This window comes from Alligator mississippiensis, chromosome 1 (genome assembly GCF_030867095.1).
Source record: "Alligator mississippiensis isolate rAllMis1 chromosome 1, rAllMis1, whole genome shotgun sequence".
In the NCBI taxonomy this organism is placed as follows: Eukaryota; Metazoa; Chordata; order Crocodylia; family Alligatoridae; genus Alligator; species Alligator mississippiensis.
In genome coordinates, this window is record NC_081824.1 from 101,740,728 (window position 1) to 101,759,204 (window position 18,477).

The following is an 18,477-nucleotide window of genomic DNA, read 5'->3' on the forward strand; positions in this document are numbered from 1 at the left end:
CAACAGCAGAGCTGGCACTGGGAAATAAGGATTTCCCAGTCCCACAATTGCAGAGTCGGGGCTGGGGGCTCCTTGCTGCCAAGGCAGAGGGACATTGCCCCACCCAGGCCCCAGTAGCTAACCTGCCCCAGCAGCTGGCAACTCCCTGGGGGAAGGGAGCAATCTTCCACCCCTTGCTGCCTGGCTGACCAGGAGCACATTTTATCCCGATCAGGCATATATACATGCACTACTGTGCAGTAAGTGATCCTGAGTAAATTTGCTACTTGCATTTGCTGGTAGCAAATTTACTCACAATCAGAGCCAATTACTGCACAGTAAGCATCTGCACATGTAGATGTGAATGCTTACTGTGCAATAATTAGTCTACTGCACAGTAAAGCATCTTGTGTGGACATGCCCTGTTTTAGTCAATAATAGGATCATATATCTAAAGCAAGGATCAGAATCAAAGAAATGTTCAGAGCAGAGGCAATGACATCTTGGACCCCCTGTGCCATCTCTGTAGGCAATTTAACATTTTATCTAAGCAGGAAAATAGATAAAGCTTATTGAAACTAAAATTATTAGAATTTTCCACACTTGAACTGACCTTGGCCATATGTTGTAAGTATTTAAAACATCTTTGTATAACAAGGAAAGAAACTCCATGCTCCTATGCAACTTTATGTGCGCTCTAATTTATCAGTTTTATTAATACAGCAGTCTCATTAATGGAGAAAATTGCTAATACAAAGGAATTGTTCAGGTTTTTTAAAGTTTGCTCCTGCAAGCAGCTGCACAAGTTTTAAAGATTATTTAGTCTTTGACTCTGCTGCTCTTGCAGCCTCTTCATGCCATTTGGCTTTCTTGGCTAGTCTCCCACTTATTAAGGACTCCTGGTGTTCAGTAGCCTGCAAAAATAAGATGCTCACTTTAGTGCAGTGTTGAAAATATTGCATTACACTGGCAGTTAATGTCCTGTAGGAACATCAGTTATGGAGGAGAGTGTTTGGTAGCTAACATCCAGTAGTGTTAAGTCTGAATAAATGGCAGCTTGTATCTAAATTACAATACTGTAGAGTTTGACACCCCTTTCTTTTTAAATGCACGTGTGCATGCCTACATGCGGACATGTGTGGGCACGCATGCGCGCGCGCACACACCACCACCCCCACCAGTCAGTATACCTACTCTTTTAGCAGATGCAATTGTAGCTAAGCAGGCTACAATTGTAAGTCCAATCATGATGTAACAGACTCTTACTCGAGCTTTACTTCTTGCAAAATCCAGCATTTCATGCCTAAAATTAAGATAGTATTGAGACAAATCAGTATGAAACATTGAGGTGTGTCCTTTCTAGGCACCATAGACATAACTTTTTTTAACAAGTTAAATACTGTGAACCAGTTAGTAAGATGTGGCCATTCCAGGATTGACACATTTTCCTTTGTGAAGTGGAAAGTAGTTAATAATCTCCAAATGAAACCACAAGGTAGATGAATTCCTTGATACTTTTTCCCCTATAATTTTGTGCAATGTTTCTCCCATAATTTTGTGAAATGAACAAGACATACATTTAATCTACACATTCAGTATTTATGAATTTAAAATACTTTTGTGGGACTTACGTGGCAATTCAATTAATTTTGGTTTTTAATCTATGGACCACTGTTACGCACTGAACTAGAGCTCCTTAACTTCCAGAAACTGCAACCTTTGCTGGTCTCTACCAGCTGTGCTTTATAGTTCCTGAAACAATTGGCAAGCAATAGTGGACTGTGTGTACTCAGTTCAAGTTGGGACACACAAGCAGGAATCCCTTCAACCCTCTAGTATGTAGTCTCCTAAAAGCTTGATTTGAGCCATTTTCTAGTAGATATAACACTTAAGGACTGAACACTGTTCAAATTTATCTTGCATGTGCAAGACTAGAGATAATTCCTTTCTTCTTAAACTTTCCCTTTTAAAATAAAATTTAATTTGATGGGCCTGTTGCTTATAATTAAGATTCACTCCTTTTATAGTAGAATTTTAAAATTGCATTGAATGAATGAAAAGAGCAGGTTATTTTTTGAAGTATGTAAAATTCAAATGCACAAAGGGAACCTTGACAGCCATACTACCTAACAAAGCAGCTGAAAACAAGCACTATCCATTTTTACCTAGAAGGAAACTTGTGATAAAACTGGACACTGCACTGCCCCTTTTTAGCCCCTTAAAACCTTATTATAACACACATTGGCATATCTTTCAGGGTTAGCTGAGCAGCTTGAGTTGCAGGTGCCAAGTAGCTTCAAGAGGGCTGTCAGTGCTTGTAGGCCAGAGAACACTTGTTCTCTGTTCTATATTGCTTAAATGCATTAGTTTTAAGAAATCAAAACCAGACTCATGTACAACTATTAATCTAGGATGCATTTGGAGTAACAGAAGCCAAAATATAAATGTGTTAGGTCAGTAACAGCTATGTTACAGACCTAATCATATTTTAAATTGCACTAATTGAAACTGTCCTGAAACACCATACAACTTCTTGCTTTCTGCCTCTGATTCAAGGGAAGCAAACCTTATGGTTTTCTGTATCCTTTCATTAAGGACTATACCTCTCCATCCATGCTCAAGAATCAAGCAAACCCTTCACTAAAATCAATGACAGTTAGTTTAAGCAAATGTTGGAGGAAGACTAGGACTTGCTTATTTAATGCCAAATATCTTAACTTTGCAATGGCAAGTTGAGTAAAGGCCTATCTTGATAACTAATCATTAAAAATAGGATTTTGCTCAAGCCTGTTTTCTAAGAATTAGGTTTTTTGATCACGTGGTTCATGAATTGCAGTTCTAAAAAAAACATTTGGTCATGTTAAAGAACAGTGATTACATTTACTTTTTGCTTGTCCAGCAGTTACCACACTCTCAAACTAGCCTGTCTTGCTTATGTATAAGTTAATTAAAATAATCTCATGGATATTTTATACTTATTTTTTATAGGTTTTTATAGGTTTCAAAGGCCTAATCTGAAAGTAATCTTGACTGTCTTTTCTAAGACAAAGTTCCTATAAGATGAGAGAGAAATGAGCACCCTATCACGAGAAGGTTTTTTTTTTTTCCTGAAATCATCAGAGGCTAAACCATTGGTGCAAGTTTTGTCCACAAAAGCAGTCATGGATTTGGTTCCCAGAGCCAGCAAGAAATCAACTGCATCCATAGAGCCATCTGTTTGGAATGCTGTGCTTTCACAAAGCTGATTCTTCCCCACGCAGCTCCCTGAGTGCTGAGCTGCTGAAGAAATCAAACTTCATTGTTATGGTACTGTGCAACCCACGTTTTCAAATATGATGTAATTTGAATTAATCTTCCTAAAATACAACATTGAAAATTATCTGTAAATTCCTGGCCTCCTTCCAGTAATAGGAGTTTTGCCATAGATGCCAGTTAAACTAGGATTTGCCACTGGAGTATGAAATAGTTCTAATATGAGGATGACAAGAAAAGGTGTCCAACGTGATGTAAATAAGGGACAAAAGTGTACTTTTGCTTACAGCCATGCTGCTCTCTTGCTTACTGTCTTCATTACACAAGGAATGGAACTGTGAAACAAAAGAAACACCCAGATACGTTCCCTTTAACTGTTTCTCAAAGTGCAGTATGTTACATGCGATTAACTCCTCTACCAAGAAGTCTGGCAATAAGAAATGTAGCTGGACCGGAGATGGATATTATTTCTGTAAGGCAGTTACACAAACATGCCTTTTATATGTTAACTTCTAGTGATGACATTTTTTTTTCAGTAAAATTATCTGAGGAGGTGGTGGCTAGTGGAAACGAAATGTCTAATGCACTATAAGATTTACCCTTGTGTATTCAGTTTTCTGAAGAACATGGAATGGCAAAGTGGCTGAAGGCCTCTTGCTTTAGACTTTACCAATGGTTTACTCCAGTCAACCCAGTTACTCAGGCTGGGAAGTCAGAGGTAGATGGATGAGAATGGTAGTCACATTGCTCCTTCATGTGCCATTAGCTACTGAAGCTGGCATGCCTCAATCTAGCCTATGAGCTTTCCAGGCTCAAGCAGATCACAACTGCTTCAGTTGATCCTGGAAATATGCTCTGAAAGAGTAAACAAGGAAGAGGAAATGCTGTTTTTCTCTCTCCCCATTTTTTCTCAAACACGTTGCTGACATACCATATATTGTAACTTGTTTGTCATCATTTAGTAATCATCCACTCTTTAATAATATGTATTGTATTTATGTGATCTATAAACAAAATATTGGTGACTGATGCAACCTTCCTCTGATGTGACATTTTGTTAGATCAAACAGAATAAACGCACCAATCTGCAAATACCAACAGTGCTCAAATCACTAACAGGCTTTGAACCAAATCCTTTCCATCTTGCTCATGCAAATATTTCTGTTTCCTTCAGTAATGATGATCATGAGTCATTTAGTTCTTAAACAGTATCCACCTGAACTCATCAAGAAAAATATGATCCCAGAAAATTGTTTAGGCTTACATCTGAGTGTTCAGATGCTTCCAAATTTTCAGAGTTGACAAGTTCTGAAAGTACAACAGCTTCCTTTCTGCTGTGATCAGCTGTGCCTTACGTTGTGTTAAGCATTTCCATTTTTATGGTAAGATTGCCAACTTCTGTAACAATCTTCTAAAACAACGATTCTTGACCTTTTTGGGCTTGACCTTTTTCTCCATAACTTATGTGAATTGTGTGGCACCCAATTTCAAAAACTAATTTATATATTACAGTGCTTTCTTTGTTCAGGGGGACTGGGCATGGGGAAATCGTGAGGAGATACTCCACCTGCACCTTGTGGCACCTTTCAGAGGTTTTGGTGGTGCCCTGGTTGAGAATCACTGTTCTGATAACATCTTATCCCTATTTATGGAACAGTAGAAAAGACAAGTCACCCACAGGAAGGTACAATAATAGAATGTAAGACTTGGGGCCAGATCCAATGAAGGGCTTAGGCATTTTGGTGGTTAACTTTTAGGCACTTGGCCCACTAAAGTAGAATCCAGAACCCTGAGCGAGGCATCAGGCAACCTATGCAGAGCCTGGGGAGAATTAATCACCTCCGGATGGGATTCAGAACAGCCAGTATGCTGAGGAAGGAACTGAAAACCATCAGCTTTTGGTATGCAGATGCCTGATGATAACCAACATGCAATGCTGAGGACAGGAATAAGTCTTAAATTCTATCCCTCCAAATGCCTCACTTGGACCCTGCAGTAGGTGCTTCCATCCACAGCCCTGAACCTCCTCCTGAAGGCATTTTCCTTCAAAAAGCATAGTTTGCTTTCTTGGTCAGAGATGGTTGGAGGACAAAAAGCCCCACTTATTTGTAATAGCTTAGAGCAGCGTTTCAAAGCCTGTAGGTCACAATGCACAAGTGGGATTGAAGAATATACGAAAGGGTTGCGAACAAACTTTATAAATGGATCGGCAAACTTTAAAAATGGATTCTTCCTTAAAGGAGAAAAACGTGGGAAACTGTTTTTTTCCCTTGCAGGCAGGCAGAGTTCTGGTCTGCAAGGGGCACACTAGGAGCTGGGGCCTGGGGGTGGAGGGCATCTTGTCAGGACTGGCCATCCATGTTTGCAAATGGGTCCTGGTATAAAAAAGGTGGAGATCCACTGGCTTAGAGCACAAAACATTTACCCACGATGTGAGAGATTGTTCTTCCCTCTGAGGGGGTTCAGGCCTGCAGACCCCCCACCTGGGAAAAGGGCCTCACTACCAAGGCACAGGCTATTGTTGGAGACGTTAAAGTTAAAAAAAAATGGAGTTTGAGTAGGATCTAAGCATTGCATTTGGTCTGGGCACATTTTTGGATCTGGTCCAAAGTGACAGCATAAAGGTAATGGTGGAAAGCAGAGAGGGCAGTTACACTAGAAGCTCTTAAATGAGGGAGAGGTAGTGATGTAGAGGTAGAGGGAAAGGGGACATATTATCTTGCCATCCCTTATCAGAGGTACTTTTGCCTCCTACTTGATCACTGAAATTTAGGACATAGATAATTATCATCAGGTTAAGCTTTAGGTTTAGTTTCAAATCAAGGAACACACTACCCTCTTTCACTTCAGCTCAATAACCCCTCCTGGAAACAATGAAAATAATAATAAAAAATATCAGATTCACCCAAATAACCTTGTCTGGAAACAATGAGGCACTTACGGGACCCTTGGAGGAATATCCTCTTCAGCCTTGAAGTGTCCTGCCCACATGAGGATTTTTTTATCAAACGGTGAAGGTTTGTAACCAGCAGGCATTTTGTTCTTCTCAGCTTAAAGAGAAAAGCACCTATTTTGTACACTGAAAGCAGGGCCGTGGCTAGGGACACCTCTCATTCCATCCTTATCAAAGCTGTTGCTGGAAGAACAGTGCAGGATTGTATGATGAAGACCTTAATCTCCACTAGCAGCCCCTGCTTATAGGATCCTAGTTTCTCCCCCTCCCTCCCAACCCCTAGAATTACCTTGTTTTCTGTGAACACACTTGTAGAGCTGGGTAAAAACTATCCTGGTGATTTTTGTACCCAAACCCCCAAACTCTATCAAAGATGGAACAAATCCAACAGTTTTGACAGCCTTCCCACCCCCCAACCAAAATAAAAAATCCAGATTCCATATGGCTTGAATGCAGAGGGGAAAACCCTATCTATTTAGCTGCATGACTACTAACCCAAATTCTAAAGCAGTGGTTTTCAACCTTTTTAGACTCCAGACACATCTCCTTAGACTCAAAGGGGCCCTTGGAAAATGCGAGCTCTTCATTTTCACTCATTTTTAGACTATGGGAAAATAATAGCCATATTTCTGCTTGCAAAGCCCTCATAAAGGCCACAGTGGGTAGAATGTATTTAACATTGTGAATTCCTATTTGAAAACCCTGGGTTTATCTTGTGAAGAGTCATAGAGAAGTAGGTCTGGAAGGGACCAGCCCTACGAAGCAGGATCAGCCCTAGCCATCCTATACGATCCATAATCTAACCTTGACATAAGACTGCCATCAATTTTAACACAACACAGATGTAGCACCCTAACCCGCCACAGGTAAAGCAGGGGAACCACAGCAGCCAAAGTCATAGAGAAGTTGGGTTGGGAGGTGCTTCCAGAAGTCGTCCAGTCTGTACCTGAGACAGGATCATCCCTAGCCAAACTGTCCCTTACAATCATAAACTCTTCATTAAAACTACCCTCAGCCCTGACACAACACAGGCCTACCACCCTAACCTGCCACTGGTAAGGCAGGGGATCTCCAGCAGCCAACATCATAAAGAAGAGGGGCTGGAAGGGACATCCAGAGGTCATCGAGTCCAAGCCCCTGCCAGAGGCAGGGTCATCCAGGTACCCCTGGGGTTTGCAGACCCTGCTTAAGATGTGTGGTTCTCAAGGGTATCTAAGAGGGAAGTTCTCTTCCTATTCTCTCTCTCTCAAACAGGGAATCCATCCATCCTGGCACAGGAGCCACCACCTCCCTTGCCTGGTACCCAGATCCTGTATGGCTTTGGCCCCAGCTTGCCCCAGGTTTGCCCATTGGCCATGTAAACAGTGGTATACTGCTAGGGCTAAAAGATTGTCAGTGATTTTTTCCTACAGATGACAGACTATTCACCATACCCTAGTTCAGCGGTTCCCAAACTCTGACAAGATTGCACACCACCAATTTAAAGCGATGCAACCTTAAGTACCACCAGCAAATTTTTCAGTGCAACCTTAAGTACCACCAGCAAATTTTCATTATATAAAGTAATTATAATAAAACCTGTTAATGTGTACTGCATGTCTGCATCCTGCCGGTCGTACCCGTACCACAAATTGGGAAGCGCTGCCCTAGTTGTTTGGGTAATATCTTTTTTTGGGCCACCCTGGCAACCCTCTATAGATAATAAGGACCTTCTTCTCTTTTAAATGGATTTCTTCTTTTACTGAGTGCCCCTTAGCATCCGTGATTCTTCTTAAAGATCACAGACTAATCACCAGACCCTAGCTGTTTGGGTAATATCTTTTTTTTGGACCAACCTCGCAGTACCCTGTAGATAATAAGGATCAGCTTCTTTTGAATGGGTTTATTCTTTTCCTCAGTGCCCGTTAATGTCAGTGATTTTTCCTAAAGATCACAGACTATTCACCAGACCCCAGCTATTTGGGTAATATCTTTTTTTTGGACCAACCTGGCAATCCTCTATAGGTAATAAGGTCCCTCTTCTCTTTTGAATGGGTTTGCTCATTTACTCAGTCAGTGTTTAGTGTCAGTGATTCTTCCTATAGATCACAGACTATTCACCATGCCCTAGTTGTGTGGGTAATTTCTTTGGGACCAACCTGGCAATCCCCTATAGACAATAAGGACCCTCTTCTCCTTTGAATGGGGTTATTCCTAGTGCCAACCCAGAACCCCCTCCCCGGGCACTTGGCTGGGAGGGCACCAGCCCTGCCTCAGCTCGCGGCTCTGTGCCCAGCTCGGAGGGTGCTGGGACGAACTCCGTGGGCTCCAGGTCCCGCAGCCCCGGCGGGGTTGAGAGGAGAGGGCGCCCCGGGCCGTGGGGTCCAGATCCCGCCGATCCCCCCGGGACGGGACTCACCCGCGCCGGCAGCCCCCGAGCTGCTGCTCCTCTCGGCGCCGCGGGGCCGGGCCGGCGGGGTGCAGAGCCGCCCCGCAGCCACCAGCCTGCCCAGGCGCCCGGCGGCAGGCAGCATGGCCGGGGCAGCGCGGCAGCAAGTCCGGCGAGCCGCCTCCGGGCGCGGCTTCCCTCAGCCGCCGCCGCCGCCGCCGCCCCCGCCCGGGCTGTGGGCGGGCAGCGGGGCGAGGCCAGGCTGCAGCCGCCCGGGAGGAGCTCGCAGGGTCGCCAGCTCTCATGACTTTGGATGCTTCGGGAATGTGGAAAAAACCCAACAACTTAGCTCTTTCTTTTATCTCTATTTCTATCCATATATAAAAGAAAGGATTGGCGGTGTGCACACTGGGCGCAGAAGCGGGCTGGCCAAGTTCCCCGACGACGCCAAACTTTGGGGTAGAGCCTCTGCGCCTGAGGAGAGGCTAAGCTGGGCAGGCTTAGAATGTGGGCAGATAAAAACCTGCGGGCATTCAGTGTAAGGTGCTCCACCTTGGGCGGGAGGAGCCCTGTGGCACACTTATAGGTTCAGTAGCGCTATGTCCACTAGCACCATGGCCGAAAGGGTCTTGGGGTCATGACTGACCACAAGACGAACATGAGCCCCCAATGCGATGTCACAGCTGGTCAAGCGAACAGCATTCTAGCTTGCAAGCATAGATGCTTCTCAAGCAGATCGCAGGATGTCATCCTCCCGCTGTACTCGGCCTTGGTGAGGCCGCAGCTGGAGTACTGCTGGAAATCCTGGCTTTTCCCTTGCAGGCTGCCAGAGGGGCTGCTTCCCTCCCCCCCACGGACCACAAACACTCCTCCCCCCAGAGAAGAGCGTCCTTATTATCTATAGAGGTTTGCCAGGTTGGTCCAAAAAAAGATATTACCCAAATAGCTGGGGTCTGGTGAATAGTCTGTGATCTTTAGGAAGAATTCTGGGCTCCACAATTCAGGAAGAACATGGAGAAGCTTGAGAGAGTCCAGAGGAGAGCCATGCGCATGATCAGAGAGCAAGAGAATAGGCCTTATGAAGAGAGGCTGAGAGCCATGGGACTCTTCAGTCTGGAAAACCGCAGGTTCAGGGGGGACCTGGTGGCTGCCTATAAGTACATAAGAGGTGTACATCAGGATCAGGGAGAACATCTGTTCACCAGAGTGCCCCAAGGGATGACAAGGTCCAACGGTCACAAACTCTTCCAAGACCGTTTTAGGCTGGATGTAAGGAAAAACATCTTTACTGTCCAAGTCCCCAAAGCCTGGAATAGGCTCCCTGAGGAGGTGGGGCAAGCACCTACTCCAGTCTCCTTTAAGAAGCATTTGGATGCTTATCTCCTTTGAACGTATCTGACTTCCTGCCTCTGGGGCTGGGGGCTGGAGTTGATCTTCAGAGGTCCCTTCCAGCCCTAATGTCTATGAAATCTATGAAAGAGCTATGCTTCTCATATTCCTGAAGTGCAGACTTCATACCAAAAATCATGAGAGTTGGCAACCCTGGATTCACACATGCTGGGGGTAGAGGTCTGGCAAGGGAAGAAGGTCTCAAGAGGCAACCCCCTAGGACAGCATTTCTCAACCCGTGGGTCACCACCCAAAAGTGGGTCACGGGAATATACGAAAGGGTGGTGAACAGACTTTAAAAGTGGATTCTCCTTTCAAGGAGAAAAATGTGGGAAATCCTGGCTTTTCCCTTGCAGGCTGCCAGAGGGGCTGCTCCCCCTCCCCCGCTGCTTCCCCCTCTCCCCAGAGAAGAGAGTCCTTATTATTTATAGAGGATTGACAGGTTGGTCCAAAAAAAGATATTACCCAAATAGCTGGGGTCTGGTGAATAGTCTGATCTTTAGGAAGAATTACTGACAATAAGGGGCACTCAGTAAAAGAAGAAATCCATGAGAACTAATCAGGTTCTAGCATGTATGACCTGACCAAGAAATTGTAGATATGCTGTTTAAAAGAGGGTTTCATGGATCACACAAACCTTCTTCCTTCCAGCAAACAGTAGTGGCATAATATAAGTATTGGAGTATATTAGGGGCTCACAAAATTGACAGGTGCAAGCACCAAGACTTTCAGAAAGTTAAAATGTCAGTGCCACCTTTATCTTAAGATTGAGTTTCTACTCCTTTACTTCACAAAAATGGCCATGTGAATGTGAATACTGGTATGCTGCTAGGGCTGAAAGATTGCCAGTGATGTTTTCCTAAAGATCATGGACTATTCACCATACCCTACTTGGCAGAGGTCCACTGATTGCTGGAAGGAAGCGTGTGTACATTTGTGGCTGTGGGAGGCAACACAAGTGCCACCTTTACTGCCATGGACAGCAGCAATGTTACTGCAACATTTCCTTCTAGTAAAACTTTCTAAGACAGATCAAATATACATCAGCATACAGCGCACCTGTGTGGTCATCAAAACCCTACGTGGAGGGAAGAGTGCATTTCTCTGCACGCTTGCTTTCTTGCCATAGGAAGAAAAAGCATACCACACACCACATTCAAGCCACTTTTTGCAAAGTAGGAAAACAAATCATTAAAACATGAGCTACAAAGTTTACCTCACAGAAAGTGTCCTCTCCAAATGGTCTGATACCTATTCCATCAATGTTAAAAACTCAACACCAGCTTCCCAGTCACAAGACTCCCCACTTTCTCAGTTAGAGAGAAAGCTGGACAGAGAATCCCCACATCCTGCTTGTTAGGCTTCTGTCCTGAGATAGGAGGGTCTCAAGTTCAAGTTCCTGCTCTGCTGACTCAGAACACCTGGCTATGGCATGTGCACATCTCTTAACTCTTTCTTTTGAAGCCTACATATTTTGGCTTTGACAGAACAGCCTATCTTAATACACTTCATTTAGTCAAAGAAAGTTCCTACTGAGTCTAGTTTCCACCTAAAAAAGCAATGTTTACTATGTTCGGCACAGGACTGCACAATGTCACAGGTAGTAGGAATTTTTGCTTTATGGCACATATATACCCCTGTGTCTGAACCTCTGTGTCTGAACTGACACACATCTTGAAAGAACACATCAGATACATCATGAAATCAAGTGTGTTTTGAAAAATTGGAAACAGTTTGAAAATGCCTGTGAGCAAGTAACCTGAGCATAGGCGAGAGTTTTGAATGATTGTTTATCCCGCTGGATGTCTTCATGCTGTAGATACCTCCCCCACCATTCCCACTCACCCCTACTTATATGCTTTCCATTTTGTGATATATTTACCTAATACTTTCTGCAAATATGCACATAGTGAAAGAGTAATGGGAGATGCCATCACCTCTTCCTTGGCCCTTTGCTACTAAATCCCTTGGTTGACAAGTAACAAAGCTACTAGTGGAAGACCCCAAACAGATCATTTCTACCAATAATTTCTGTAGATTTAACCAAATCAGCTTTGGGGCAAAATTCTTAATTTCTATAGAAAGTCCTCTGGCAGCCAGTCCACAGCTACCAAATGTGGAATAACATCAGTTTCATTGCATTTCTCCCTTCATTCAAGCAAGTTTATGTATTGCATTGCTTTCTTCATCTCTTACACATCAGAATCAAATAGGAACAGAGAAATATATGGAACAGATTTGTAATATTTTTCTGTAATTTTACTGTAATTTTTTCATTTACAGTATCCCATTTTACTGATACCACATGTATCATTATTACTAGAGGCTCAAGAAACATTCTAAATTATGAACTTTTCAGTTTATTCCATATACATATTCCATACACACACCAATGAGAATAAAACACAGTTGTGCAATAAAAGTATTTCTGAGGTACCAAAGAGACAGATCACTTCTGCAGTGATTAAGACAGTAGTAAATCTTCCTTAACAGGAGCATAACAATAAACTTTGAAACAGTAATACACCATTAGATGGCAGCAATACAAAAGAGTTACATTAAAGCCTGTGTTTAAGCAAGTAGGGTCAAAGTTAAAGCCTCTATAGGCTTTATTGACTTGCAAATAACTATTGGATTGTAACCAATGACTTTCCCCAAGTCTTTTTCACTGCTAAAGGATAAGGTAGGCAAGTCTCTGTGGATCTTATAGATCTAAATCAATTCAAAGTTCACTGCTTTGAGAACTACGGCTAGATTTGACTCTATGTATCTGGCACCTATTTCACCCTTGAGTCCCTAAAAACCCATGAATACATCTATTTTTGGAACATGCTGTCATCTTAGCCTTAAGACAAGATCACAAAAAATAAGCAAGCAGCAGAAGGATCCACCCACCTCCTATATTAAAGGTTTTTTAGGAACCTAATCAGAATAGAATAGGACCACACTTAGGTAGAGAATGGTCTGGCCCCCGTGGGTGCTGACAGACATGCAGGCCCCTGTTCTAACTCATGGCACTTTATATAAAGTGCCATGAGTTAGAGCAACTCCCCCCTCCCTCAACATATGTTTGCCTTCTGGGTTGGGGGAGGAGGGTGTGGGGGAGAGATCAAGCCTGCCTCCAGGAGCCCAATTCACCTGCTTGCAGCCAAGCAGCCACCTCTCTCCCCCAGCCCTGCTGCCCTGCTCCCAGCTCCAATGCTGTCTGCAGGAAGGGAGGGGAGATAGGAGAGGGGGAGCAAGCTGGGGTAACCTGGCTTGAGCTGGAGAAGGGGACTGGGGGGAGGGGTATGAGGGGAGCTGGGACTCCAATCCACCTGCCCTCCCTCCAGCTCAGGCTGGGCAAACCCCAGCTGGTAGCTCGCTCCCTCTACCCTATTCCCCCTCCCCTTCCTAGTCTGATGCAGCTCAGCCCTGATCTCATGGCAGATTAATACAAGTTCCCTACCTAAGGGTGGTTCCCTAAGACACTTCAAAGTGGAGCACCTACTTCGGATACCTCATTAGATGACGGTTAATTTGTCATGTGATCAGCCACATTAAAAGCACTCTGCAGCCATGCATGTGTGTCACAGCACGGCTGTAGAGTGCTTTCATGGGGTTGATCATGCAACAAACATAACTTCGGTCTGTGCCTCAAGTGTTTAAAAACAGAGGTGCTTGGAAATTTGTCACACTTATTTGACACCAAGAGGGAGAGAAACTATTTTCACTGAATTAAATGTACTCTGAAAGTGTCAGTTTTCAGATATTTTATTCAAAGCTCAATTTTGTGAACAGAAACATAGGTAAGGTTAAAATGTCCCATTCTGACAAATTCAGATGGAATGTTCTGATTTTTCATTTTGAAATAAAGCTTATTATTTTTCATATAATGCATTTTAAAGGTTGAAAAAGGCCAGAATCATTACAATGTTTCTAATGTATCGAAATAAAAGGTTTCAGTTTAGTCAAGCTAAACCTTTTTTTCCCTTTACCCTGGAAAGTTAAGGTGTTTTTGACGCTTTGGGCTTGAACCTTGTAGTTGCGTGAGAGGGTTGTTCATGAAGGTTTAAAAGCTAAGTTAGGCAGCTGCCCAGAGGAGTTTTCCATCTATTGACTCCTCTGTGAAATCCTATGAAATATGAACTTTCATTTCTACCCAGGAGAACTTTTACAGTCTTTTCTCCAATGCCTGATGAAGGGTGTTTTTGCCTGAAAGTTTGCAATTAAATAATTTTTTTTTGCAAACATCTTGTTGGTCCAATAAAAGATGTCTCTGCTATGAGTCCTGATTGTCTTTTCCTCTAGACCAATATGGCTACAACCTGGACACCTGAAGTTCATAGATTCATAGATTGTTTGGGACTGGAAGGAACCTTGCAGATCATCAGGTCTGCCCCCGCCGTTCTAGGCAGAAAGACAACTGGGGTTAAGTGACCCCAGCGAGGTGAATGTCCAGTCTCCTCTTGAAAGCCTCTAGGGTAGGTGACTGCACCACCACTGAAGGGAGTTTATTCCACAGTCTGGTCACCTTGACTGTGAAGGAGTTTTTCCTGGTATCAAGCTTGAAGCAGCCTTCCAGGAGTTTGTATCCATTGGTTCTGGTCTTCCCTGGGGGTGCCCTAGTGAACAGTTGTTCACTGAGCTCCTGATGCACCCCTCTGATATAGTGGTAAGCTATTAAGTCCCCTCTCAACCTTCCCTTCTTCAGGCTAAACAGGCCCAGGTCCCTCAGCCTTTCCTCATATGGCTTGCCTTGCAAGTCCCTAATCATACAGGTGGCTCTTTTCTGGACCCTCTCAAATTTTTCAACATCCTTATTGAAGTGTGGCACCCAGAACCGGATGCAGTACTCCAACTGCAGTCTCACTAGTGCAGAGTACAGTGGGAATATCACTTCCTTAGTTTTACACAAGATGCATTGGTCGATGCATGCCAGCAACAAACATTTGTCTAGAATAACATCTTGAGGTCCCTCCCTCTTTACTTTTCTATGGTTCTATGATTCAGAATAAGAAAAAAAGAAAAACAAAAAACCACTTTGAGACTGTGAAGTTTCTCTCAAAACACAAAATTCAGTTCCACAACAAGGTAGAGAACTGCAATTAAAGTAGACCCATAGAGCAGCGCAAAGTAATATTCCACTCTGCAGAACACCCTCCCCCTCCCAGAAGAGCTGCTTTAAAAAAGTGAGTTTGGAGTATGCCCAAAAGATCAACAACACATCTAGGCTGTTTTATAGCGTGTAAAAGGAGTCTAAATGACAGAGTTCTTGAACTGTCAATAGTTCAAGAAAATATAACATGGTCAAATTTGAAATCCCTATGTTTCAGGGATGTATTTGGTAGCTGTGTTGGTCTGAGACAAAAACAAATGCAAAACTCTACAACTCTTGGCTAAGAGATGATGCCTTTTACATAGGGTTATCAAATTTCTAGCATCTGTGAGGGGAAGGGGAGAAGAAGGGAAGGAGAGGGGGGTGGGATATATGATTGTGGGGGGGCCATGCTATGCCTATGCCCTGCCTCTGTCCCTCACTCCTAAGCCTCTGCTCCCCCCCCCCCCCCCCCCAGCCCTGCCAGCCCCACCTTACTCTTAACCCACAGCCTCCTACCCCCAAGGCTGCCAGTGCCCCTGACTCCCAACCCACAGCCCTGGCCCCCCCAGCCCTGCCACCCAAGCAGCTCCCACATTACACCCCCCCGCTCGCCCACACACACACAGTGTCCCTTTACCTAGCCTGGGCTGTGCAGGAAGCACGTGACCCCTGGCAGCCAATCACCTTACCTGCTGCTCCCAGCCAGGGCCCAAAAAGAGAGAAAGCTGAAGATGGAGGTCTGTTCCTCTGGGTCCATGAGAGTGTCTTTGTGAGTTGCTGTTTATTGTACAGATAAGGAAGGATTCCTTCTCTGGTGGTGTCAGATGGCAAACAGGCAGAGAGGTGTAGAAATCTTTCTTGTTGTTCAGCAATGAAGTTTAAATCCAAAATCAGCTAAAATTCAGCCTCTTCCATGTTACAGGGATGCATTTGGTAGCCATGTTGGTCTGAGACAAAAAGAAATGCAAAACTCTAGAACTCTTGGTTCATCGATGTTATCTTTTATTAGAACTAAGAACTAAGAAATCACACACAAAAAAAATCTTTTTCTGCAAGCTTTCAGGCTCACATACACTTCATCAGGCTCAGGGAAAATTATAGATTAAACCATCTTTAATTTTCCCTGAGCCTGATGAAGGGTGTGTGAGCCTGAAACTTGCAGAAAAAGATATTTTTTGTGTGTGATTTCTTAATAGATCTAATAAAAGGTAACATCTCTGAACCAAGAGTTCTAGAGTTTTGCAAATCCCTATATTGACACTCATTTGGATGGATGATCCTGATACTACTTGGAGTTCGGGTTCTGTTCCCTGTTGTGTTAACAGACTTCATGCATTACTCATGATCAGTCACACAGGCCCATATGCTTAAATACTAATTTCCTATTGATTTCAGCAGGAGTTATCTCAAAGACATAATGAATAGGGGTGGGGGTAAAAGAGGGGAGGTGTCAAGAGTGGTGGGGGAGCCCTACCTACTCCTGAAACTCAAAAACAGTCCCCAGCTGCTGCTTCTGCAGCATGGGATGGACACCCCAAGTTTTGCTCCTACAGCAGCAATGCCATGTCCATGCACTTAGCTGCTAGGGTGTAGACTCCACGGGGCTGAGAGTGCCATTCTGGTGCTCCTACTAAGTTGGTGCCCAGGGCTGGTGCCCCAGTCATTCACACTAAGTTATGCTACCACAGTATCTAAAGGCATTGCATGTCTTAGTATATGAGTGAACTTTCCTTCCCAAATCAGAGCTTAGCCAGGTAACATACACTGGTGCTCTTGTGCCATATATATGTGTTTAAGGGGTCCCTACTCTTTCTTTTAGAGAGCTTGTGCTTTGTCTTTAAATATGCTTCTGAATTAGAGATAGTATTTTGTGGTTAACAGGATATTAGGATGGGGGGCATTATTTTATTTATGAGCATTTAGGTAACTATTACTTCATTCTGCTAACACACAAAGATTCCTCAGGGTATTGCTTTTTTCACCTTTCTATAGTTCAGGACTCATAGACCTACAAACTTGATAAGCCTCATCTAAATGCAGTGTGATAAATTCTTACAGATTTGTGATAAACACTTATAGACATGATCATACATCATGTAACATCATTTGGCATAACCTCCATAGTTCTGCCAACAGTAGCCAGCAGAACTGTCAGCTCCTCTCAGCTACATTGTCAAACTTACCAGCTCTTCTTTGCACAGTAAGCGTAGCTAGGGGGGCAGACATGCGGCTGGGGAGAAAGGGTTAATGCGGAGGGAATGCCCGGGTGGAACAGAGTTGTGTGGGAGGGCTGGTAGGAAGGGAGGAAGGAGCTGATGTACTTGAGCACTGGAGGTTCATCAGGACAAAACTGCTTCTCTTTCCCTGGTCTGCCACCTCTGCCTCATATCTGTCTTGTGCTCTCCCCATAAAATTTACCACATCCTTATTTACCCCTGTGATCCCCACCATGACTGATTGCCCTCTATGCCTACCCTACATCCTTCCACAAGTTACCACACAGCTCAGCAACCATATGGCTCTTACAGCTCCCATTCCTCAACATGTTTACCCCCATATCTCTTCTCCTTCCACACAGCCCTGTGCTCCCCTTCAGTGTTGCTGTACTCATTGTTGGCAATCCCTCAATTTGAGGATGATCACTACCTGGCGCATTGCTAGGTCTTGAGAGGATGCAACATTCAGCAGTTGAACAGCATTTTGAGATCTGAGTGGAAATCACTGTATCAAAACTAAGTATTACTATGCAGAGCTGAGTCAAAGCTCAGCCTTGGGAGAGAGAAGGAACAAAGTAAAGACACTCTACTTTCAATAACAATATTACTTTAATGATCTTGTTCTCTTATATATGCAAGGTAACATTCAAACATGCTCTAGTAGGCTACCCATTTGCTTCTGAAGATGTCAGCTTCTGAAAAAAGAACAGATTAGTATGAGCTTTGTTTCTTTCTTTTTTGAGAAATTTGGCACCCAACTGCAATTTCATATTTACATACCACATTTCTTCACATTCAAAACAGTACTCTTCACATATATTACAAGAGCAGCAATCATATCTACAGTTATATGTACATGCACACATACTCTTAGAGTTAGGCTCAGAAGTTATACACAAGTGTTCATAAATTGAAATTTTACAATTCAGATTCCTTCTACACATTCAGCTAAGCATTATATGACAAACTTATTTTATTGGATCTTTTGATAGCTGAATATGTTATCCATAATCTGGTTGATATAACACATGCACTGTTTCAGCACAAATTTTCCTGAAAATTCAGATGTATGAAAAAAGTATAAACATGATGACAATGTTAATTTTATATACAATAGCTTGCTAATATATATTATTATAAGTGACACTAGAATCAGTGGACTTGATTTGGATATCACTTAAAATGAAATGATTCATGATTTAAACAGTGATAAGTGAGAATAAGGGCAGAGTCCAGACGT

At 43.4% G+C, this 18,477-nt stretch overlaps 1 protein-coding gene across 1 annotated transcript; it reads right to left on the reverse strand.

The window, feature by feature from the left end:
- Nucleotides 1-660: 660 nt before the first annotated feature.
- On the reverse strand, nucleotides 661-8,751 carry FAM162B (family with sequence similarity 162 member B). The gene is made up of 4 exons (XM_019479688.2): nucleotides 8,583-8,751; nucleotides 6,173-6,281; nucleotides 1,174-1,282; nucleotides 661-893 (listed from the first exon to the last, which is right to left on the reverse strand). Exons 1-4 carry the CDS (start codon nucleotides 8,695-8,697, stop codon nucleotides 795-797), a joined length of 432 nt encoding a protein of 143 aa, XP_019335233.1. The 5' UTR covers nucleotides 8,698-8,751; the 3' UTR covers nucleotides 661-794.
- Nucleotides 8,752-18,477: the final 9,726 nt, after the last annotated feature.